Genomic DNA, 27,010 nt, shown 5'->3' on the forward strand with positions numbered 1-27,010 from the left:
AACCATAAGCACCTCCCTCTGCCATGGGGCTGAGGTGGGGGGGGCTGTTGTTCTATAGGGGGGCCTAGACTGGGATCAGTATCTGAATGTGGTCAGAGCCCCAGAGTCCTGTTCCAGAGGCAGAGGACAGAGGTCGGCAGTCTCTCTCTCTTCACTGCCCTCCCTCAGCTCAATGGGCTCATGCCCTGGAGGCTCCTGCTTACCAGCTCTGCCTGCTTCTGTTGGGTCTGGGCTGCAGAAAGGCCAAGCTGCTCCCTGTGTGCCCTGAGGGCTGGGCTCCACCTGCTAGCTCTGGCAGAAGTCCCCCCGCTGTTCCCCCACTTTGTGCCCTGTGCTCCTCATTGTGCAGCTCTGGAGACTCCCCTGCTGCTGTGAGCTGAGGCTCCCAGTGCCCTGGGGCTGCCTTCCGGAGGCTGAAGTTCTTTGGCTCTGGCAGGCCACCCCTCTGCCCGGCCGCCTCTCCGATCCCGGGGAGCAGAGCCTTTCTGCTCTTTTCCAGGTTACCTTGAGTAGGAGAACTGCCTCACTGGGTCCCTTTGTGGGTTCTGTCTCTCCAAAGTTTAGTTAGAGTCCTTAGCTGATGAGTTTTATCAGAAAGCTCCTAAGACTTAATCCCTTCTTGTCGGCATCTTGGCTTCACCCCAACCATAGGCTATTGATGAAAAATTGATGTTAGAGTACTTCCCTCTCCTGCTTCTAACACAAAATCTTAAAATTAAAAGAGAAATTTGACATGTACGTTAAAAGGTAGCAGAGTATATAGTATTGAATTTGGAGTCAGGAGGGCTTGAATCCTGCCTTACCCTGGCCAGGCACTTTGCATTTTTTGTCTCAGTTGATCTTTACAAAAATCTGGGATGTAGGTGCTATTATTGTCCTCATCTTTCAGATCAGAAAACTGAGGTCCAGAGAGCATGAATGATTTGCCCAGGTTCACTTACAAGGAATGATTAAAGGTTTTTGATAAGTGGGGTGATGTAGATATAAAGCCAGGTATGTATGTGAGAAATAAAAAACTGCCCAGAAGTAGTCAATGAATAGAATTTTGCAATAATGCAGGTTTGGTAGGGTTTTGTTATCAATAATGAATGAATGTCAGGAAGATTGTTGAAGAGTATTGAAATATATATGTACATATATATGTATGTATATATATATATACATACTAAGGTTACTTTTTAGAGTGTTTTGATACATCTTAAATTACATTTGAAAAAATTAGTTTTGCTGTCTGTTGAAGTTGAGTTAGAAAATGGTAAAGCCTTTTAAATTATATCTTAAGGTTAAAATAAATTGTTAAGCTTTTCTTCTTTAAAAACAGAATTATATGAAATAAAGACCAGATTCTATATTTTCATAAGAAGAAATACAATACTATTTTCACTTTTTAAAATTTATTTTTTGCTTTTTACTTTTCATGGTTTTCTCTTTTTGTTCTACTGATTCTTTTTTCACAGCATGACTAATGTATATACTAATGTATATGTAACATGATTGTACATGTATAACAGGTTACTTGCATATTAGAGTGGGAGGGAGAAAATGTTAAAAAATGAAAGTTGAAAACTATCTTTGCATATAATTTGAAAAATAATAAAAGTATTAGAAAAACAGTAAAAAAAAAAGAAAAAATAATTGCTATACTAAATGCTGTTTTTTTAATCACCATTACCACCACCACCACCATGATCACCACCACTGATTTTTTTGAGGAAGAAGCACTAAAACCTTGACTGATATCTATTTAAAATTCATGAAACAGAGAATCCAAGTTTGGATTCCTTCTCTGCTCCCTATAACTTTAGATTACAATTACCAAAGAAATAAAAGAGAAAAAGAAAATTGTCAGTTTGAAGGATCATTAGTAAAATTCTTCAACTCATGGATCTGAGACCAGTTACTAGAAGTTTGTGAAAAGAAGCCCTCCATAGGTTATAGATGATAATGATGAAAAAAAGCTATTGAAAAGTCATAAAACCAGGAATATTCTTTCCTCAACTGATAGAGGAAGTTCAAAAGAGTAAGATACATTTGGAAAATATTTACATTTTGAGTAAAACTTGTGACCTATAAGATATATTTTTGGGAAAAGAGGAGACAAATCATTGACCAGAGATAAAAGAGCCTGGTGGGGAAAACTTCAATTACAAAATAAATTTGTTAGAGGGAAACTTTTTTACCTATTTTTAAATTTTGGTCTTGTTGGTATTAGGATTTTTTAGCTCTTTTTTGTTTTTCTCATTTGAGATTCAAGAAAGTCAGTGAGTAGAATGGAAGTATCATTTACATGCAGCTTTGAAGTTTACAAAATGTTTCCCAAAGTTTATTCTATATGGTCCTTCTAACAATCCTACAATGCAGACTATTATTATTATTATTATTATTATTATTAGTCCCATTTTACAGAAGGGTTAACTAATATTCAGAGAAATTAAGTGAATCCCTTATAATCACACCGCTAGCAAATATCTGAGGTGGAATTTGAAGCTTTCTTCTTGAATACAAGCTCAATGTACTATAAATTCCATTACTTCTTGAAGCAAATGATTTCAAAGTTCCCTTTAAACTCCTTGTACTTGTACCTTCCAATCTTCTAATATGTAACACTTTCTGGAATATTTTTTGAGTCCAGTGCAAAATCTCAACTTCTACTTCCAAGACTATGATATTTATTGTGTTTTCTGTTGTTGTTTTATTTTAGGACAGTTAATTTATCAAGTTCAGTCACCTGATGAAGGCGCTTTAGTAACAGCAGCAAGGAATTTTGGATTTATTTTTAAGTCTAGAACTCCAGAGACCATCACAGTAGAAGAAATGGGAAGAGTTGTTACTTACCAACTGCTTGCCTTTTTGGATTTTAACAATATCAGAAAAAGGATGTCTGTGATAGGTACAATTGATTCCTTTGTGCTTTTTAAAATATCTTTTGCTTTCAGGACATTGATATGTAAAGTTTACTTAATTTATTACTATTAATTTATTTGCAGTGATAGCTGTGCAAGCCTGGCTAAGTCACTTAATTTCTTAACTCCTTGGTTTCTTCTATATGAAGTGGGAATAAAAATAGTATCTGCTTTATGAGGTTGCTGAGAGGATCAAATGAGATAACATATGTGCTTTGTTAATCTCAAAGAGCCATATGTTGGCTATTATTATTATTATTATTGTTATTATTATTACTAATGATGATAAGCCAATTCATTCTTCATTCAAAAGAATTTATTAAGTACCCACTGTATGACAGTCCTGGGCAATTAGATGATTCAGTGCTGGACCTGAAAGCAGAAACACTCATCTTCCACAGTTCAAACCTGGCTTCAGACACTTAGCAGTTATATGACTGGGCAAACCACTTACATAAGTTTCTCAACTCTAAAATGAGCTGGAGAAGGAAATGGCAAATCACTCCAGTATCTTTGACAAGAAATTCCTAAATAGGGTCACAATGGGTCAAAACACAATGGAAACAACTGAACATTAACAAGTGATTAGTGATATGATAAGAGCTTAGAGTTACAAAGATAAAATTAAAACAATCAAAAAATTAAAATCTCAAGGTGCTTATATTTTATCAAAAGGAAAGATAAGATAATTGAAAAATAAGGATACAATTATTTATAGGTGGGATGAAGCATTAGCAGTTGGAGGACCTGCCATTTTTGGCATTTGTATGTGATTCACAAATACAACAAATAAATAAATAAACAAACAAACAAACAAATAAATAAATAAAAAATATAAAAAAATAAAGTACATGTAGTTGTGTCATGGAGTAATGAATCTGATCAGTGGGTACTGGGATCTGGCCCTTGGATATTCTTCTCGGAAGATAAAGGTGGATAAGAAGAGGTCTGAAAATATTCATCTTTTGTGCACAGCATATTGCAGCCTTATTTTTCCATTGCCACAATTGCATGCCAGCATCACAATTGAGCAATTGTTTGTGGTGCCTGCTTACTTTTTTTTTAAATAATCAGTGTGAACTGACTTCTCTTTACAGTATTTCAAGGAAGTGTTATTATCCTGCCTTGGCTTAGTACTGGCTTCTCATTGGTTTGGAGGTGTTGACAACACCTTAGCTTTGCAGAAATACTTTTGACCTTTGCTAAGATAGGTACCTTATGTCACTTGACATATTGCTGTCTGTGGAGAAATTGCAGTCCAACCATGAAAATCTGATGTTCTGTCCTAATCCTTCCCATATGAGGAAATGCAGTGTTCTCCCATACACTAAATGAACAGTTTCTTGAGTATTGCTTTGTGTCAGAAGGAATTTTAAACAGGATCTCTGCCAAGACAAAATGATGGCTCTTTTATAACTTAGGATCATTCTAGAAAAAAAGGGAGACAATTCTAGATTCACAGATTCTATCTATATCTTGGTCTTTCTGAATATTAACTTGATATGAAATGAAAATATAGAAATCACTTGAGTTACCTTGAAAACTACAATAATGATTTAGCTTAAATAATTCTTTAAGGTTATGCTGTATAATATTGGCAGCTAGGTGGTACAAGGATAGAGTGCTGGGCCTGGAGTCAGGAAGACTCATCTTGTGAGTCAAAGCTGGCCTCAGATACTAGCTGTGTTATCCTGGGCAAGTCACTTAACCCTGTTGGCCTCAGATTGCTCACGTATAAAGTGAGCTGGAGAAGGAAATGGCAAACAACTATCTTTTCCAAGAAAACCCACCCACTGGATCATGAAGAATTGAAGTTGACTGAAAAAAAGACTATAATTTTATTGCCAAAAGTAGCTAGGATATTCTATTCTGGAATAAGACTTCCCACCTTCTACCCCTACCCCCATTCTTTATCAGTTGTGGTGAGATTAAATGACTTTTCCAGAGTAACGCAATAGTGGACATCAGAAGCAACCCAGATCTTTCTGACTCTAAGCCCAGCTCTCTATTCAATAAAAGTCAACCCTATGGTTGGAATACTATTTTGGAATACCAAATCAGGGAAATGGTTCCTTACTAGTATCAAATATAATTCCTCCATAAGATCTATAAAATTTATAGTCAGCTTTGGAAAGGTCTGATTGAGTTGACATTACTCTATGATAATCATATAATGTTTTAAACTCTTTTTTTAGTTCGAAACCCAGAAGGACAGATAAAACTTTATTGTAAAGGAGCAGATACCATTCTGTTTGAAAAACTTCATCCTTCCAATGAAGACCTCATGACAGTGACATCAGATCATCTCAGTGTAAGTACCTCATAGCTTTACTCTAGTAAGGACGTTCATTTTCTGCTACTTTATGATGTGAGTCACTTACATCTGTGACTTAGTAGATTTGTCTGAGGGAACTGGCTGAGGGACCATAGGGCTAAATTACTGGACTGGAGATTATTGTCAGAGATAGGATTGAACTAAATATTATAAGCACTAAGCCCAACACTTTGTCTATTGTGTTATGTCATCTATCTATCTATCTATCTATCTATCTATCTATCTATCTATCATCTCTCCATTGCCAGGGCCAAAATTTCATTGCTTAATAGCCAACCTACTTACCTATATATAAAAGAAATGGTTAATATATAATATATGGCATATTTATATATATATATATATATATAAACATACATGTTTACAATTAGAAGTATATGTATCTATCTGTGTATATGTCTCTATATAACTATCTGTATATGTCTCTCTCTCTCTCTCTATATATATATATATATATGTATATATAACTGTGTATATGTCTATATATATATATCTATCTAGATATATCTATCTGTCTAGATATGCCTATACACCCAGTATTGCTGGGTTTGGCGCTAGTAAGATGATTGATTGCTGTCTTTCATTCTTGAAGAGGACCAAAATGCTATTACTATGTAGGAGTAAAGGTACAATGTATTCAACCATGACTGATCAGACCAATACAAGCTCAAAAGACTCTACCATAGGATGGGTTCAATAAGATAGTCAGATCTGGTTCAAGTTCTGTCTCTGACATTTACTAAATCTCTATCATTGTTAGGTGATGATCTGCAGTGGTGGAGAGGATTCTTATGCTGGCATTTTCTATACTGACTAAATATTAGGTCTTTTGTATAGTCACATAAAGATTCATGTAAATTATGTAATGGAATATATGCACATATGAGATCATCTGTGTGCCAGATTGTTGCCTGGAAAATACCTCACAGAACTCCACATTGAGGAGATCTCTTCTGTGAGACACAAGGAAGCTTGCCTTCAATGCATTAACACATTTATACTTCATTATTTCCATAGTTTCACTTACTCATTGCTCTGGACATTCTATCCTTGGATGAAAATCATATAGCCTATTTAATCTTAGTCAAGAATGAATATCATGGGGCGGCTAGGTGATGTAGTGGATAAAGCACCAGCCTTGGAGTCAGGAGTACCTGGGTTCAAATCTGATCTCAGAAACTTAATAATTACCTAGCTGTGTGGCCTTGGGCAAGCCACTTAACCCCATTTGCCTTGCAAAAAAAAGAATGAATATCATTCTGAGCCATGCTCTGCCATAGATCTTCTACAAAGTATCCATCCAGTGGATTGGGAGCATACTGATTTTCATTTTGTATTTTTCTTCTTACTGTCTCATATCGCATTGCCCTGCATGCCATAGGGCTTAATAAATACTTTGCTGAATTGGATTGGATGAGTGTTCCCTTTAGGTCTTGATGAACTTCAGGTATACCAGTGGAATACTCAAATAATATACTTTATTCTCCTTTGCATGGTCTACCTTCTTTTTTGATCACACATTTCCTTAATGATATCTCATATGCCAATTACTGAGTATGACTCTTGTTAGAAATATGGTACACCTTATTTGTGTCTACTATATATTGCACTATTACCTTCTATGTTACTTGCAACTATAATTCTTAGAATATTGTGGTATTCCAAGATTTACAATTTTACACTATTCCTGAGAGTATTTGTATTGAAATAATATGTCTTTGCACTGGGGAACAACTTAGGGGAACAACTGGGGAACACAACTTGATTTCCCAAATGAAATTCAATCCATCTTTCTTCTTCAAATCTACAACAACCCCATTATCTATATGCAATATGTGTTTCAGTTAGTATTTTCATTCTTCTTTCTTTCTCTTTCTTTGAGCAACAAATCCAGTGCAATATTGTATTCTCAACACCTTTAAGACACATGTGGAATTACAAAGATGTGATCTGCACCAGAGAATTGTTTGAGAAAACCTGGCTATTTTCTTCCTACATTATCATGGATATGCATGTAGATCTTTCTCTTTTATAACAATAAAGAAGTATGAATGTTAGCAGTTATTGATATTCTTTTGATCACCTTTATTGGGCAATAATATTGTTCATGATTTTTTCCATTCCTTCCTTAAATTAGCTTGTAATATGATTCCTCAGTGCTTTCCACATTAGATTACCTCTAGCACAGCTTGTGTGTAAGTGGTCTGGTCCAATTGATCTTCCTGATTTCATTTTTAAGTGCTACTTTTCTTTGTTTCATGGTTGATTAAACACTCTGTAGAACTCTTCCATCAATATTTATGTGGGACACACAATTATAAATAGTATTGAGCTGAACCCAGAGTTGAACAGGTGTAGAAAACGGACTGGATTGTCTTTGAGATATTATCATGTATTCTTTTTAACCACAAATTTCTCTCTAGGTGAGTTTGATAGCTCTGTTAAGTATTTCTGATTCATCCTGTATGTAGCTTGTTTTGTAAATGCTTGTTTGCATGTTGTCTCTACCTCATTAGATTTTAAGTTCTTTGAAGCATGTTGGCTTGAATGCCCTGTGGTGAATTGATGGGAGAAAATGACTGAGTCTGTGTAGGCATAGATGGGCAACATTATGCTTTGCTGAAAGGAATACCAAAGCTTATAAGATCATAAGTTCATTGAAATTTTGGGCCAGTCTAAATGCCTTTGAATAGAACTAAATAGAATCAGCTAACTAAATATAGTTATTTTGTCTGTGATGATTATAATGATCATTATAGAAATGTTGATAAGTTTATTCCATTTTATATCTATTTTGTGAGTTCCAGGGAGCTCCATTTCTCCCTCTTCCCACTGGCAGACTGCCTCAGATCTCATCTGCTATCCCTGAAGGGTCCAAATCAAACATGGCATGCAGCCACGGAATATCACTTCTACCTCCCCTGCCTGAGTCCAACTCCAACCTTTCTGTCAATCCATCCTTCTCCTTTTCTCCTTCCTGAACTCTTATACTCATTCTGTGTCTTAAAGAACCAAGGATCCTTGATCCTCTCTGAATCAAGAACCACTATTCCATTGCTAATAGTGGTGAACAGTTCTGGTGGGGCAGATAGCCTCTTGTAACCCAGGAATACCTGGATTTTACATAAGTATTGCCTCCAGAACTTTCCATTTATCTTGCAACTGAACTCTCCCTATGAGTTCCTTAAGAGATGGAAATGTTTTCCTAAATTTGTATAACCAATTTATACTAGTGTATAATATGGTATTTGGCACACAGTGCTTAATATGACACACAGTGTTCAATAAATGTGGTACAATGCACTGAACTTGGTGTTAGGAAGATGAATTCAAATTCTGCCTCAAATACTATGTGACCCTGAATAGGTCATTTAACCTCTCTCTGTCATTTAACCTCTCTCTCTACCTCAATTACTCCATCTCTAAAATGCCATAAAAAGAGCACTGACATTTTAAGTTTGTTTTGAGGATGAAATGAGATACTATTATAAAGCACATTGTAAACTTTAGAGCACTATATAAATGTTAGCCATTATTCATTTATTCATTCATCTATGAATGTTCTTAATGGGTTGATTCATTTGGTTATTATAACTAACCTTTCTTTTGACTTTGTACTTCTACTATTTAATTAGGTGATAACATCCATAATATTCAACCAACCTTTTTACTAGTGCTTTACAAATGAGTTTGTATTGTAAACTCATATATTTTTGGTTGCTGTGGTGTTTTCTTTTTTTTTAAGGAAATACATCACATACTTAGGCAATTTGGAGCCATATTGACCCATTATTGTGAAGATTTTGGTATTGGTTAAACTTTCATAGGTAGTGGTAACAAGATAATTATTTTAGCCTTTTTTCCATTCCCACTTTTTTGGCATGAAAGGCTTATTTGAGTAGCACTGATAGAAATTTTGACAATTATTCTATTTTCAGGTAGATTTTGACCTTTGTAATAGCTAGTTTACAGTTATAGACTATTGATTATACCGATAGCTTACTCTGATATGACTACTACATCAGTAACCAACTTTTTCTTGCCTGGTATGACATGGTAGATTTATTTGCTGTGATGTTACAGTGCTCACCATCTCTAGTATATTTCTCCTCTCTCCTGAAAACATTCATGATACATAGACTTCTAAGCAGTCTTTAAATCTTTGAACCAAGTTAGATGAGTCCTATTTTCCACATTTTTTCATCAATCTTCTTTCTCTCTTATTAATTGACTTGGTTTCTCAAGGTCTTTTGTCCAACTTTCCTAGTCTTCACTATCTGCCTATAAATTGTAAATATAATCCTGGTAATATTTTTTGGGCAGTATAAGGCAAGATAACAAATTATTTCATAAAATGATATTTTTGTAGTCTTTGGATACAGAATGAAATTCTCAAACCCCTTTGACATTTTTTCCCTCTAAGGAAAAATTATAAGGCATCTTTCTATTTAGTTTCCCTTTGTCTTTAAGTTTCATTTATTAGAAACATTTCAGTACTGCGGTGGTTTAGTTCTTCCAAGTGTGGAACAATCTTACAAACTGAGATTCTTCACATCTTCTGTCCCTTTATCACCTTGTCATTCATATAATTTTGAAACCAAAAGTATAACTGAAGATATTTTGTACTTTTCTTCGATTATAGCCAAATGATTCAGAGCCAGAAAACTATCATTGATATTAAGCCCCTACATTCTTAACTAGGTTAGCTTACAAACAAAAAATTGGTATTTTTCTGGGATTATACTAAAAAATTTCCTAGTATGGCAGACCACTCTGCTCACCTAAACTTTGAGAATAATAATGAAAGTAGCTTATATGAGAGGCAGCATGAAATAGTGATAGAGAGCTGGCAATAGAATCAGGAAGGCCTGGATTGAATTCTGCCTCTCATGCATATTGGTTATGTGAAGCTAGGAATGTCACTTAATCTCTCAATGCCCCAGGCAACTCTCTAAAATGGTAAGCTATAGAATAGTTGACCATATGGATTGGTAATGAATTCCTTACATGATATTTCCCTACTCTGAACTAAAAAAAAAAAGTTTACATTTTATAGTAACTTAAGGTTTATGAAACATCATTCCATTTGATTCTTATATTAATCCTGTGAAGCAGATGATGTAATGCAGTAGAAATAGAATTGCTTCTAGAATTAGAAAATCTGAATTCAAATCCTGCTCTGATATTTAGCTGTGTGACCTTGGGCAAGTCACCTAACTTCCCTGAACCTCAATTTCCTCATCCATAAAATGAGAGCATTTCAGTAGATGTCCTGAGAGATCCTCTGTTGTTATAGATTTATTATTATTATTATTATTATTATTATTATTATTATTATTAGTAGTAGTAGTAGTAGTAGTACTATGTTCTTTTATTGTTCTCATTTTAAGGATTATGAGAACTAGTTCAGAATCAGGAAGTTCTAGTTCAGAAAGGTTAAATGACTTGTCCACAGTATCTGAAATGGGATGTGAACCCAAGTTTTCCTAATTCCAGTTTTTGCACTCATCTATTATGTCAAGCTAGAACACTTATATTGAAAAGTCCAAGTTGGACTTTCATAGAAATTAACCTTCATTAGCTGAAAAAATAGTCACAATGTGTACTTTCTCTACTCCAGATTCTGGGATTCTTCTGGTGTCATCTAGAATTATCTTGAGATATAAGTTCTTTCTTATCATCTGCTTTTACATGTTTGAGGGTAGACTTATCCAAAGAGGAACAAAGAGCTTTCCTCTTATGTCTCCCAACCCTCAATAATTGAGTGTTTACAAGAGATTTCTACCAATATATGTCTGAAATGAAATGAAATGAAGTGATAATTGTTAGGTTGTCCTCCCACCTCACAAAAATAACTTTGCTGTGTTGTTGAAAATTTCTGAAAGTAGCTTCTAGAATCAGCTTCCTTCTGAGTTCTACTATGAACTGAATAGTAACTATCTGTTCAGTCTCAACCATAGCTATAGTAATTTAGTATTAATGTATTGCATATAGAACTTAGCAGGAGATTGAGTTAGCATAGCATATGAGAAGATGTTAGTGTATTTTTAAAAATTCCTACATGAAAGAGAAAGAGACTATAAATGGAATTGAAAAGTATGCACTTTAAAAGCTTGGAATTGAAGTGTATTTATCCTATTTCTTTTGAGTTGTTTTTAACCCAATATGAACTTTAAGGGGAAAAATGAATAAAACTCTAATTTCCTTAGTGATTTTTTGGGGGGGTGAGCGGGTAGGGAGGTTGCTATTTTGTGTGTGTTTTTGAGTATTCATGTTTTTTGTCAGGCCCTATATTTAATACAAAACATTCTCTGAATCTTTCAAAAACAAACAAATAAAAAACTGCCCGACTTTGAGTATAAAGAATGATGGCTTAGTAATATTGGTTACAAACATAGCTATTGTTTTTGTCTTTGCAATGGAGCTGTCTTGATTTTCTTTTAATCTTTTCCAGAAGGCCTACATTTTTTTATTAAAGAAAGTGGCACTGGAATCACAAGCATCAGATCTTTGCAATAGCTAAAATGTTGCTACCCTGAGTTTTCATACATTTATATGTTAAAGTAAAAGAAGATTATCTTTATGCTTCTCACATCTTAAAATTGAAAATGACTTATTTTCCAAGGAGGAACATTAATTAGTTCTTTGTTCATTCTTGATCAGTTTTTGTGGTAGTTCATGGGTATGTATTGTTTTTTAATTAATTTATGCAACAGACCTTGATAAATATTCATTTAAATTAAACATTAGTAGTTAATGAAATTACCTAATTAGTTTCGTTGTAATGCCCTCACAGTTTGTTCAATGCTTTTGAGGACATAAGAATGTTGTTGTTATTGCCCAGTGGAAATCTAAGTCATAAGCAAAGATGTGTTTTTGCCAGTTAACTGGGCAAAGGTTCTAGTAACTGGACAGGAACGAACTAGGTTTCTAGCCCACTAGGGATTCCAGACTGTGAAAAACTTGAGAGGAGGGCCTGGACTTTTCATTTGCTGTTGTTGTGGGGGTTTTTTGCCTTTCTTTGTATCTCTGGTGCTTAACCCCAGCGTCTGGTAAATAGTAGGCACTTAATAAATGCTTGTTCATTTGACTTGCCTTTTTTTTGGTGGTTTCGTTGTTGGCCTTGTTAAATATGACTATCATGACCAGAATAATATCCAAAGTCTAAACATTTTTGAGTCACCTGAGCTAAAAGCTTCATTGGAACAACTAGACTTTTTAATATACCATAATAGATTGATATTTAACCTGCCTGCATGTGCAATAATAATAATGAGCCACATTTTCAAAACCCTTATATAATTTTCAAAGTGCTATTCCTTAAAAAACTCCTTAGAAGTAAATTAATATAGATATTATTACCTACCCAATTTTATAGAAGAATACTGAGATTCAAAAACATTGTGGTTCTATTTTGTTATTCAGTTCAGTTATGTCCAACTGTATATGACCCATAGGACTTTGTCCATGGAATTTTCTTGTCATTTTCTTCTCTAGTGTGTCCCTATTAATTTTTTTTCACAAGGTCATTGGGGTTAAGTGCCCTGTAACAAGGTTCCACAGCTAGCAAGTGTCATGTGTCTAAGGCCAGATTTCAACTCAGGTCCTCCTGACTCCAGGACTGAAACTCTATCCATTGTACCACCTAATTGCTCCTTATCATATCCCCATTTTACAGATGAGAAGTTGAGGCAAATAAGGGTTAAATGACATGCTCAGGATCATATAACTAAGTAAATGTCCAGCTGAATTTGAACTCAGATCTTCCTGATTCCAGGCTTGGTGTTCTATTTCACTAGCTGCCCTTGTAGTTTTGAACCTCAGAATAAATGAAATGTAACATTGAAAGACCTCTAGATTATGTGTTCAACATACATACTATTGTTGAAATGGGTAGTAGGTTGGTTTTGAGAATCTTTTGGCGAATTTCTATTTAGTGAACCAGAAATTAAACTTTGTATACACACATATTGTGCACACAATGTCATGGAAGGTCTACAATTTCTTGTACCTGTCTCATGTCTTGCTACATTATTTTTTGTTTTTACATTTCATTTTATTTTCCCCCAGTTATATAAAAAAACACATTTTGACATTCATTTTTTAAATTTTGGGCTCCAAGTTCTCTCCCTCCTACCCTACTTCCCTCAATGAGAAAGCAAGTTATTTGATATGGGTTAAAAATGTGTAGTCACACAAAACATTACCATAATAGTTATGTTGTGAAAGTAAACATACTGCCCCCTTCCCCAAAGGAGAAACCTCAGGAAAAATAAAGTAAAAAAGTATGCTTCAATCCATATTCAGACACCATCCTCTCTCTCTTTGGGTATAGATAGTATTCTTTTTCATAAGTCCTTCAGAGTTCTCTTGGGTCACAGAATTGTTGTGAAAAGTGAAGTTAGTCACCATTGATCATCCAATAATATTGTTGTTACTTTGTATATACTACATTTCCCACTCTTGCTGCTTCGTTTTCCCTGTCTGTCCTTTTGTGACCAATGTTACATCAATGCGCAGTTCCAGGGTGGTGACCCTGGATGAGGGTAAATGAGACAGTACAGGAAGGAATGGCTTCTACTAAGAGCTTGATTCTTTTATGTACAACTTTCTTTTATTCTAAAAGTAACAGGATCCCTTTCATTCAGGAGCAAGCTGAGGGTGGCAAGGCATAGGACTCTGTCTTCTCTTCTTGGATAAGAAGAGGCCTAGCTAAATGTTTTTCTATGAATCAAGGAAATGTAGAGTGTATATGCTTTGTTATATGATATAAGATGGGAAATTACTTTGATTACATTCAAGATTGAATTGGTGAGCAATAATTCACAGTATTTTTCTTGGAATCCTTAGCTCTCTTGACAGTCCCTTGAAAATAAAAAAAAAATTAAAAAAAACCTTTCTCATTTCCAAAAAGAACCTTACTTATATTTCAGGATTTATCAAACAGTGTCTTTTTAAAATATAAAATAAACTATTTAATGAAAATACCCTAACTGCTGGTTTCCTTTGCCTGTCTGCTTTGGTAGGAATTTGGAGGTGAAGGACTTCGAACCTTGGCCATTGCATATAGAGACCTAAATGAAGAATACTTTCAAGAATGGTTTAAATTGTTGGAAGAGGCAAACAGGGCCCTTGATAAAAGAGATGAACGTATTGCTGTAGCATATGAAGAGATTGAAAGAGATATGATGGTAAGTGCTCAGAAATGTGTTGGTATGAATTTTAAAATATGACATATGGATGAGCTGTTGATTAAACAGCTCTATAAAGAGCAGCTGTTGTTTTCAAACACTGAATCACAATTTATACATTTTATATTCTGGCTCTGAGTTTATTCTATATACAAATTGAGGAATAATTCTACTAAAGCTGGCATAGACTTCTACTTATGCAATTAGAATTCCATAAAAAGTAGGATATGTAACAAATTCTTAATTATTAGCATGCCTTGGAAGCCTGTTTCCTTTCATAGGTCTAAGAAATTTGTCATAAATATGTATAGTTATCATACAGTACGATACTGAACAACCTAGTGGTTCAGTCAGATATCTTAAAGTGAGGAGTGTCTCATCTGGCTATACTAGGTTCTTTTGAAGTTCCACTTTGGACTTTCTGATACTCTCTGGAAAGTCATTGGGTTTTGGGCTTGTTTAAAACACAGCTTTGACAATTATTAATTATGTAACCACAGACAAATAATATGGAGCCTCCTTCTTAACTTCAATTTCCTCATCTTTAAAATGGAATAGTTTTATTACCTTCCTCATAGTGTTGCTATGAGGAAAATAATTTGTAAACCTTAAAGCAGTTATATATCTGAGATATTCTTATTTTCAATTTTAGGAGTCTGTGAATTTCAACTTTTGTGTCTTGGTATAGGTGCCAAACTACTCTCTATAATTGAGGCAAAGTTGACAGTGTCCAGGCAACTCAAATGACAGGAAAAGACCTCCAGAGAAGAAGAAAGGTGACCCCTAAGCCTTATTGGCATCCCAGGATATGAAATATATACTTCCAGCTTATTTTGAGAGACCTCGGGATTATATCAATAACTGCATTCATTCTGAGAGTATACAAAAGATCTCTTAAAAGTTTCTGTAGCTTACACAACTGCAAATCACTTGTTACCCCACTTAGGTGACCTATATCTAGGACTACCCCCCCCAGAACTTTTCCTGTGTCTCCCCTAATATCAATCAATTCATATATAGTGCCTTAAAGTTTAATAAGTACCTTATCTACATTATTATTTTTAATGTTCACAGCAACTCATAATACTAGTGCTACATATACTATTGATGCCTTTTTACAGATGATGAAACTGAGGCCAGCAGTAGTTGGCACAGTGCCTAACATATATACAAAGAATTTAAATGGTTGTTGACAGATTGATTAACTGACTGAAGTGAGTTGCTTTGGTGCTGTACAGCTAAATATCATCCTGACTCCAAAACTAGTACTAAATCTATCATGCCATGTTGCTTTTCATGGAATGTGATAGAAGTCGGATGAATTATCTTTATCAATGTCTTTCTCCATTAGTGTATATAATTGACTAATAGACTTTATACTACATCTTGCAAAAGTTATAATTCATTCTTAGATTGAATCCAGACTTGGAATCATAGACATTTAGAGCCAGCAGGAAAGGTATACCTTTAGGGTATACTTGAGTGTCATTAGTTGGCATCGACAAAGAATGCTAACTGTATGACCATGGGAATATCATTTAATTTCTCAGGACTCTACCCAGGAAATTAGGTAAAATGACATGAAGAAAGTAAGTCTTCAGAGTTTTCCAAATTGTATGAAGAAAGAAGGCAATTAGACCAACAAAGATTATGTAGACACATGCCAAGAGACTGGGAGCAGTGAGTAGGTATTATAGCTGACTCCTTGGAGTAGAATTGTCAAGAATCTTTTGTCAAGAGAGATGGTGATTGATATCTGAAGTTCAAAGCCAAGATTATATTGAGCAGGAAGGAAGAGGGGTAAAATTCAATTCAGCACATAATATATCAATTACAAAAGCTAGATATAGATTTTGATAAATTCATGCTGACCTCATACATTAGATCTCTTAAAAGGTTCTGCGCCTTTTGCTAGTGCTAATCAGTACCCCCATTTAGTTGACATTTCTAGTAATATCTCCTACAATTTTTTTTCTATCCCTGTATCCTTTAGCATCAATCAATAAATTAATCCACAATTATTAAGTACCTATTTTATTCCAGGTACTATGCCAGAGACCTTGCCCCCCCCCCCCCGGAGGTTACAATCTGATTGGAAAGACAACCATGAAAACAAATATATGTGATGCAAACTACTTACAAGATAAATAGTTAATTAACAGAAGGAAGGCACTGTAATTAAAAGGGGTTGGGGGAAACTTTCTATAGAAGGAGATTTTTAATTAGAATTTAAAGGAAGCTAGGGAGGTTAGTAGTTAAGAGTGGAGGAAGAAGAGTGTTTCAGGTATGGATGACAGTCAGAGAAATTGAAGGGAACCTTGAGATGGAGAGTCTTACTCTTGAAAAAGCCAGGGGACCAGTGTCACTGAATTGAAGATAAAGTTATGAAGGACTTTGAATATCAAATACCAAATAGAGCATTTTGGATTTGATCCTGGAAGCAGGATGTCTTTCACCTGAGCAGCAGGATTTATGGGGGTGGTGGCTACAACACTTCATTAGTATGGTTCACTGAGCCTTTGTTTGCCTTCCAAACTCTACTGTTGAAAATGCCTATGCACTTCTGTTAATGTTGAGAATTTTCTTTTTTTTAATAGTTACTTGGTGCCACTGCAATTGAAGACAAATTACAAGACGGTGTCATTGAAACTATTGTTAGTTTATCACTTGCAAACATTAAGATCTGGGTCTTAACAGGAGACAAACAAGGTAATATAAAAAGGTGTCATATTCATATTTTTTTGTTCAGTGAATAAAATTGTTAAATCAAAATTTCTAGGGGCGGCTAGGTGGCGCAGTGGATTAAGCATTGGCCCTGGAGTCAGGAGTACCTGAGTTCAAATCCGATCTCAGACACTAGACACTTAATAATTACCTAGCTGTGTGGCCTAGGGCAAGCCACTTAACCCCATTGCCTTGCCAAAAAAAAAAAAAAACCCTAAAAAAACCCCAAACTTCTACTTGAGGAAAATTAATTAATGATACTTAATTCAAAAGATATTTTTCAGTACTCTAATAGGGAAAAGTCTGAAGAGGAAAAAAAAGCTCATATCTAAGACAATAAGAAACCATGAAAACTTCCACAGTTTAGATTCAGCAGAATCTCCTAGCCTTTCTAAATCTATATCCACACTGCTCTTTATTGTTGCTTTTCAGGCATTTCAGTTGTATTCTACTCTTTGTGACCCCCTTTGGGGTTTTCTTGGCATGGATATTGAAGTACTTTGCCATTTCCTTCTCTCTCACTTTCCACATGAGGAAACTGGGGGCAATAGGGTTCAGCCAGGGTCAAAAAGCTAGTAAGTGTCTGAGTTCAGATTTGAACTCAGGTATTCCTGACTCTAGGTTCAGAAGATTTTCCATTATGCTACTTAGCTGCCTTCACATTATAAATAAGAATTAAGGTTCAGAAAGAAGACTCTTGAACATTGTCACAACCTCAGTTATTCATGGAATGATAAAGACAGCTTTTAGATAATACTTTAAGATTGTAAACTCTTCATATATGTTCTCATATTTGGTACTCACAGCAATTTTGGGAATTAAGTGCTAATATTATATAGCTTAACTTGTATTATTAGACAACTTTACTCTCAGGAAACCAGAAAATTAAATTAGTCAGAACCACCATTCCATGAACTCTGCTGGATTAAGGTTTTCCTTACAATTAAATAAAGTACCTTGTTTTATTTTCTTATTTAAAAGATTGTTTAATCATGTATAGATTATTGAATTAGAAGTTAGGAGGCTTGAGTTGTAGTTTTTGATGGAATAGCTAAAGACTCTTATTTCTGTATCTCTGTTTCTATAAAATGAAGTTGACTTAAATTAAGGTTCCTTCTAGTTCTGTCAGCTAGGTGGTGCAGTGGTTAGGGTTCTGGCCCCGAATTTAGGAGAGTCATCTAAATAAACAAGTTCAAATCTCACTTCCTATTAGCTATGAGATCCTGAGAAAGTCACTTAATTCTGTTTGTCTCAGTTTCCTCATCTAAGCTAGAGAAGACAATTGAAACCACTCCATTATCTTTGAACAACAGCAAATTAGCTCTATCATGCTATAATTTTAAATCAGGGATCTTATCAGGTGGATTTAGAAGGGGTAGGGGAGTGATAAACAGTGTGACATAAAGGGTAATCTTAGAATTAGGAAAAAAGTGAGTTAAATCTACTTTTGACAATATACCAGCTGAATAACCCTGGAAGAATCATTTATTTTCTCAGTACTTTAAACAATTCTGAAAGACTATGAATGGCAAATGGTTCATCTTTTTCAGTTGAGATTTTACCCACTGGCAGTACATTAAACTGATAAAATCATAACCCTAGACAACCCCCTCCCCCCGAAAAATAACAGTGTGAGAGAGAGACAGAAAAGGAGTCAAGTTTTAACTTTCTAATCATCCTCATTCACAAATAGAAGCATTCATGTAAAATACAAGGAAAAATCAGTCAACAGTAAATAAAGATTGATTAAATACTTGCTATGCCTAACATTGTCTAAGAATTATGTATATCTATTAGGTAGTGTATATATTTAGAGGAGGAGATTATCAATGGAATGAGCACTGGATTTGGACTCAGGAAGACCTGAATTCAAATTCAACCTCAGACATTTATTAGCTGTGAGACCCTGGGAAAGTCACTTAATCTTTGTTAGTCTTATAGACAATTAGTTTGGTTCAATGAATAGAGAGAGTCCCAGACCTGGAGTCAAATATGGTCTCAGATACTTACTAGATGTATGACCCTTTGCAAGTCCCCCAATTTCTGTTTGCTTTAATCTTGTTGTTGTTTGTCCTACATTCTGGAAGAATACTATAACAACTGATGATACTGTGACATATAAGAGAATTGGATTTAAGTGAGGGAGAGCTATGCAAAGTCACCAGTCTTTCTTTCTTCTCTGGAGCCATCTGAATGGAAAAGGAAATGCAAACCACTCAAGTATCTTTGCCAAGAAAGCCCCATGGACAATATTGGTGTGCTATGGCCTATGGGGTCATGATGAGTTGAACACAATTGATTGATTGAACATCTATATTTAGGTTTGGTTTGAATCATTCAATGTGTCAGTGACTCTAGGACCTTGGAGAACCTTGCACAAAGTACTTAATTAAATTGAATAATTCTAAATACTAGCAAAATCAAACATTTTAACTTCCCTAAACCTTAGACTTAAGAAACACACATTATATATTATATATCATAATATTATATACTATTATATAGTACGTATATAATTTTACAGTGTTTTATGAGAAGCATTTGGTGTTAGCAATGAGCCAGTTTTTTCAGGCTCAAGTTCAGAGACTAAGAGATTCATGGAGGTTAGGAGGATTCTTCTCAGTCTTAGTAGGTGGTTGAGTGAGCTGCAAAATTCAAGTTTGAATGTTCCATATTAAAGAAGCTCTTGCTCACTGTCAGTCCCTAGAGTGTACCAAGTTCCACCATGAAGCTGGCTCTCAGCATTCTCACTTCAAAGCTGTCAGTGGAACAGTTATGTATGTTGTTAAACATGAATATTAATTAATAAACACAATACACATTATAATTATAATATGGGTATAAATATATTGATGATAATTATATATAATCCAATGTATGTTTAATAATACTAGTATCTGTTCCACTGGCAGATTTTAATAAAAAAAACATAATTTCTTTATATAGCCACTACATAATGAAATTATTTAACATATTATAAGCTAATATAATATATAAAATTTATGCATGTATGTCCATGTATACACTTGTGAAACTGTAGAACTGCTATTGGAACAGATACATGTTATTTAGTATATATATATATATATATAATATACATATATGTATATATTTCACATATATCTTACATATTTATAAATATATCATTTTTATAAGCATAGATATATACAAATGCACACATATATATGTTATTTTTGTACAATTGTATCCAACTCTTTGTGACCCTGTGGATTATAGCATGCCATTACTGCCCATGGGGTTCTCCTAGCCAAAGATACTGAAGTGGTTTACCATTTCCTTCTCTCAGTGGATTAAAGTGAACAAAGGTTAGGTGACTTGCCCAGGCTCACACAACTGGTATCTGAGATCAAATCGGAACTCAGGAAGATGACTCTTTCTTGCTTCAGGCCCAGTGCTTTATCCATCGAATCACCTAGGTACACCTACCACACAATTTTCTTTCTCTTTCCTCTCTCCCCTCTTTCTTCTTTCTCCTATCTTCTGCTTTCTCCCTCTTCCCTACTTTTTCTTCCTCCCTTTTCTCTCCTTTCTACTTAATAACACAAGTATTGATTCTACTGACAGCTTTTAACTTTATAATATATATGTGTGCATAAATATATGTATGTAAATATATGACTGTATATGTATAATCACATCTGGATATCCATATCTGTGTCTATACACATGCATATATAGATATATAATGCTTTATAGATGTATGTTTATAATTACCAATTGAGCTAGCTTTCTTGTCTCATCAGAAACTGCCATGAACATTGGTTACTCTTGTAACATGCTGACAGATGACATGAATGAGGTATTCATCATATCAGGATACACTGCCACAGAGGTCTGGGAAGAACTCAAGTAAGTGTATCATAAAAATAAAAAAACTCAGACATCTTTAAAAATATGGGAAAAGAGTCCTGCAGTTTCCATACAATATAAGACTTGTTCATATTTCATGTTTAAAAATCATTTTAGTAAACAAGATCCACAATGATTGACATTATTCTGATACCAGTAATGGATCACTGAAGTAGAGATTTCCATTTCCCCTATTGCTCTCATATCAAACCATGATGTAATGGAAATACTGTGGATGCAAAATTAGAAGACCACGCTCCACCAATTTAATTCCATAAATTCTACTGAGTGTATTCTTCATGCTATAGTATCAAGTATTATAATATAAAGATTAAGACAAACAAGAATAAGTTCTCAATTTAAGGGGGTTTTATTCTTCTAGAGGCTGCAACATTAGATAAATAAGTACAAAATTACTTGCAGAAGGAAAGGGTTCAAACCACTGAGCACTGGGAAAGATTCTTTATAGGAGAAAGCATATCAAATGAGCCTTGAAGGTTGCTAGGAAGTTTAAGAGATGGAATTGAGGAAGGTTTGGATTATAGGGCTAGAGTTACTGTTATTGTTGTTTGTCCTTCTTTCTCAAATACTATGATATCAAGAGGGGTGATGCCATGCATGTGAAATGGATTTGAGGGTAGGGTATGCTGTGCTAAGGCACCAATCTAACTTTCTCCCTCAGAATAATCTGGGGCCAGTGGCCAGATATGTATCAGGAAAACTAAAGATGGCCCTGGCAATCAGGCAATCAGGGTTAAGTGATTTGCCCAAGGTCATACATTTAGTAAGTGTCAAATCACTGAAGTCTCACTTGAATTCAGGCCCTCCAAACACCCATTGCACTACCTAGGATATGATCTATACATAAGGCATGAAAACAGAATATTAAAAACAAGTAAAATAAAGCTAGAAAAGCAATCTGCAAGTAGATTGTAGAGCACTTTAAATGACAGGCTGACAAATTTGTATTTTACCCTAGATATATAAAGAACTATTAAAGATTTTGAGTCAATGCATAAAACGATCAAATATATTCATCACAAGGTTATTTTTGGCATCTGGGGAATGAGGAAATACCAAGATTAAAGACTAGAATAAGGGAGATTAATTAGGAGGTAATTGAAATGATTAGAATAATATAAGGAAGATTTGATAAAAATAATGAAGAACTTAATGATGTTGAAGTGAATATATTCCTTCATGGGAAGATGATAATAATAACTCATATGAGCTTTCTCATTTATTAGGAGAGTTAGAAGAAGTAGGTGGGAATTGAAGTTGAAGAGATAATATATTAAAAAATAGAGTAAATGGGTGAGAGAAGAATGTACTTGGAGGAAAGGAAAAGGGGGAGGTATAATGGGATAAGTTATTTCATATAAAAGAGATCAGAAGAGGGGAGAGGTGAGGGGGGTTGAGCCTTACTCCCATTGGAATTGCCACAGAAAGGGAATAATATATGTACTCAATTGAGTATAGAAATTGGGTGGTAGGTGATAGAAGGCAAATTAGTAGGTTATTATAGTAGTACAGGTAAGATTTTATATGTCTTAATTAGAGTGGTAGACATGAGCAGAGAGAAGGGGATGAATGAAAAGTTGTGAAAGTAGGATCAAAAGATTTGGCAATTTATTTGATACAGAAATGAGAAAGAAGGAAATAATAAAGAACAATGCCAAGGCTGGGAATCTAGGTGACTGGAAGTGTGGTAGTTGTTGTTCAGTCATTTTTTCAGTTGTGTCTGACTCTTCATAATCCCATTTGGAAAACTGAGAAGAGAAATGAGAGTGATGAGGAAAAATCATGTAAAAAAAAATGACTTGACAAATGGCAAAAAAGATCCAAAAAAAAATCATTGAGCAGAAGAATGCCTTACAAAGCAGAATTGGGCAAGTGGAAGATGTAATACAAAGGTTCACTGAAGAAAATAATTCCTTAAAATATAGAATGAAGCAAAGGGAAGCTGATGACTTTGTGAAAAATCAAGAAACAATAAAACAAAATTAAAAGAATGAAAAACCAGAAGAAAATGTGATATATCTCAATGAAAAAAAAGAACTGACCTAAAAAACAAATCCAGGAGAGATAATTTAAAAATAATTGGAGTATGTGAAAGCCATGACATCATTTTCAAGAAATTATCAAGGAAAAACTGCCCTGATATTCTAGAAACAGAGGATAAAATAGAAATTGAAAGTCTCCACCAATCACCTCCTGAAAGAGGTTCCAAAATAAAATTGCCAGAAATATTATAGCCAAATTTCAGAGCTCCCAAGTCAAGGAGAAAATATTGAAAGTAGTTAGAAAGAAACAATCCAGAAATCTTGGAACCACAGTCAGTATAACACAAGATTTAGTTGCTTCTACATCATAGAGACTTGGAATATATACATATATATGTATATATTCCAAAAGGCAAAAGAGCTTGGTTTAAAACCAAGAACCAAGCAAAATCGAACATGCTCTTAGGGGGGAAAAGATGGATATTCAATGGAATAGAGGATTTTCAAACTCTCCTGATGAAGTTACCAGAGCTGAACAGAAAATTTGATTTTCAAATAAAAAGGCAAATAATAAAGGACTTAATGTTGTTGACGTGCATATATTCCTGCATAGGAAGATGATAATAACTCATATGAACTTTCTCATTTATTAGGGCAGTTAGAAGAAGTGGGTGGGAATTGAATATGAAGATATAATATATTAAAAAGATAGAGTTAATGAGTGAGAGAAGAATGTACTGGAAGAAAGGAAAAGGGGGAGGTAGAATGAGGTAAGTTATTTCATATAAAAGAGGCAAGAAGAGGATAGAGTTGAGGGGGAGTGAGAAAGTCTTTCATTGAAATTGGCTCAGAAAAGGAATAATATATGTACTCAATTGAGTATGAAAATCCATTTTAATTGGGTGGTAAGTGATAGAAGGGAGGAAAGATTATGGGAGGGGAAGTCAATTACAAAACATTTTAAGGAAGGATAGGGTTAAAGGAGAGAGAAAAATAGAATAAATGTAAGTGGAGGGAATAGGATGGGGGGAAATACAGTTAACAATAGTAACTGTGGGAAAAAAATATTGAAACAAATTTCTCTTATAGAGACCTCATTTCTAAAACATAGAGAACTGAGTCCAATTTGTAAAAAAGTAAGAGCCATTCCCCAATTGATAAATGACCAAAAGATATGAACAATTTTCAGATTATATTATCAATGCTATGTATTGAAATCATTTTTTAAACATGTCCTAACTCACTATTGAAAGGAGAAATATGGGTTGGAACAATTCTAAGGTACTACCTTATACCTATTGGATTGACTAATAGGACAGAAAGAGAAAATGACAAATGTTGGAAGGGATGTAAGGAAAATGAGTTATTAATGTACTGTTGGAGGAGTTGTGAAATTATTCAAGCTTTCTGTGGACAAATTTGAAACTGATGAAAAGGCTATAAATTCATGCCTACCCTTTGACTACTACCAGGTCTATATTCCAGAAGAGATGGAAAACAGAAAATCCTCTATTATAAGAATATTTATAGTGGTTCTTTTCTGGTGGCTTATCAGTCGGGGAATGACTTGAATAAATTATGATATGTGATTAAGATGAAATAAAGGATGAACAGGATGCTCTCATACTTGCAGGAGCAGATGCAATTGGAAATGTCTTATATGCAAAGTAACAGCAATATGGCAGAATGATCAGCTTGAATGACTTATCTTTTCTTAGCAATACTGCAATCCACAAGAACTCAGATGGATTTATGATAAAGAATACTATCTATCCCAAAGATAGAGCTGATGATGACAAATTGAAGCATATTTTTTGGACTTTATTTTTCTAAAGATTTCCCTTTTTTGGGGAGAAGGTTATGTTTACTTTTACAACATGACTACTATGGTAATTTTTTTTCATGACTAAACATTTTTAACCTGTATCAAATGACTTGCTTTCTCAATGAAAGGGGAGTATAGTGGGAGGAAGTGAGAGAATTTGGAATTCAAGTTTTCAAAAGTGAATGTTGAAACTTGGTTTTGCATGTAACTGGAGGAAAATAAAATAACATATCTTGGCCTCTATGTGGGACTTTTTGGCAAGAATATTGGAGTGGTTTTCTATTTCTTTCTCTAATTCATTTTACAGATGAGAAACTTTTGCAAACAGGGTTAAATGACTTGTTCAGGGTCTCACAGTTAGTGCCTTAGGTTGGATTTGAACTCAGGAAGATGAGTCTTCCTTATGTAAGCCCCAGCACTCAGTCCACTGTTCCACCTATTGGTGACTAGTGGTACCTGCAACAGAAATAGGGAAGTTTAAAGAATGGGGAGATTTGGGGGCAGCTTAGGTAGTGCAGTGGATGGAGTACTAGCCCTAGAATCAGGAGGACTTGAGTTCAAGTTTGGTCTTAGACAGTTTAAACTTGCTTAACTGTGTGTCCTTGGGCAAGAGTTATATTTTGGATATTGAATTTGAGATTTGGAATTTCCAAGTGGAGATACCATCAGAAATTGATCTTGCAACATGGAAGATCAGGAAGGAGATTACAGTTTTATAAATATGTTTATACACACACACACAAACAAACATATATATATATACACACATATATAGATATCTTCATATATATACTCAAACATACATATTTATATTTGTGTGAATATGTTTGTGTGTGTGTATTCATCTTCATAGGAATTTTGAGTGAATCCAAGAGAATTGATGAGATAAGAAGAGTGATGGTATATATAGGGAGGAGAAGGATTAAATAATAGTCTTCAGGGACATTTTTATTTAGGAAATGAGACATAGATACTGATCAATCAAAGGAGATTTAGGAGCAGCCAGAAGGATAGGAGGAGATTCAAGGGAGAACAGTGTTACAGATGTGAAGGGAAAGAAAATATACAGGAAAAAGGTGCAGTAAATGTATCACATGCTTTAGAGAAGGTGAAAAAGGATGAGTCCTGAGAAAAGCACTCTAGGTTAATGATTGAGAGATCTAGTGAGACAGTACTTTTAGCGGAGTGTTGGGTTAAAAAACCAGTCAAATCACACTGTCTCATTAGGTTAATTTATTCTATCTTTAGTATATTTAGTTTGCTTTGCCTATTTCCTATGTTTTATGTATTTATATTTAAGCAGCTGAAGCTACAGTTTTATTCTTCTATTCTTGGATATTTCTCTCAGGTATATTCTTGGACTTCTATTGAACTATTTGGGAAATCACAAAAATGCAAACTTTTTTTGGATCTCAGTGGGCATTTAGCAAGCTTGAAAGAAAAATTTAATAAATGAAATTATCCCAAAGTGCAATGAATTATTTCAGCACATTAGTGAATTTCCTTTCATTGCAGGTTTTCAAGTAAATGCTAGGGTACCAACTTGTGTATGAAGTTCAGAGTGAAACTGCTACACATGGTTAGAATAGACATGCTAATGGAGAATAACAAAGAGCATGCCCTCTCCCCATTATGTCCAGCTCCATGGGTAGGCTATTGGTACAGCAAAAATCTGTGTACTTCAGTCCAAGTTTGCAAGCTACTCAAGTGCTCATACTTATGGAGTTACAGATAAAGAGATGTCTTGGCACTAAGAGGACACTTGGGTAGTCTGAATCATCAAGATAATTATATTTTCTGAATTGGCCTAATATTGAATAAGGAATGATGGTTAGAAATCCAGGAAATTTAATTCTATGACAGAAAGAAAATAAGTGGGGGAGGCAAGCAAAAATACAGTCTCTAGGTGAATTGAACTTTAGACATACACATATAACCAGGTGACTGAGGCTATGTCAGTTCATCAAAACAGCAAATATAAGAACCGGTCTTCAAACCTAGATATTCTGTGACTATAGTATTATAGTTCACAAATATTGAGTTGCATGGGATCATGGAACCTTAGAAATAAAGTTAAAAATATCTAGTTTTGGGAGGAATTAGGTGGCTTAGTGGATAGATTACTGGGCCTGCAGTAGAGTTCAAATTTGACCTTAGAT

The 27,010-nt window shown here is 34.6% G+C and overlaps 1 protein-coding gene across 11 annotated transcripts in view; it reads left to right on the plus strand.

Annotated features, from left to right (window-relative positions):
- The window catches only part of ATP8B4 (ATPase phospholipid transporting 8B4 (putative)), a 437,330-nt gene that overhangs the window by 344,456 nt on the left and 65,864 nt on the right, over positions 1 to 27,010 (plus strand). For all 11 annotated transcript variants that reach the window (XM_074234707.1, XM_074234704.1, XM_074234702.1 and 8 more), the window contains 5 exons: positions 2,702 to 2,890; positions 5,099 to 5,214; positions 14,265 to 14,429; positions 17,027 to 17,138; positions 20,918 to 21,023. In XM_074234707.1, coding sequence (XP_074090808.1) covers positions 2,702 to 2,890; positions 5,099 to 5,214; positions 14,265 to 14,429; positions 17,027 to 17,138; positions 20,918 to 21,023 — 688 coding nt within the window. The remainder of the gene's footprint in view (positions 1 to 2,701; positions 2,891 to 5,098; positions 5,215 to 14,264; positions 14,430 to 17,026; positions 17,139 to 20,917; positions 21,024 to 27,010) is intronic.

Source organism: Macrotis lagotis, chromosome 4, assembly GCF_037893015.1.
Source record: "Macrotis lagotis isolate mMagLag1 chromosome 4, bilby.v1.9.chrom.fasta, whole genome shotgun sequence".
Taxonomy (NCBI): domain Eukaryota; kingdom Metazoa; phylum Chordata; class Mammalia; order Peramelemorphia; family Peramelidae; genus Macrotis; species Macrotis lagotis.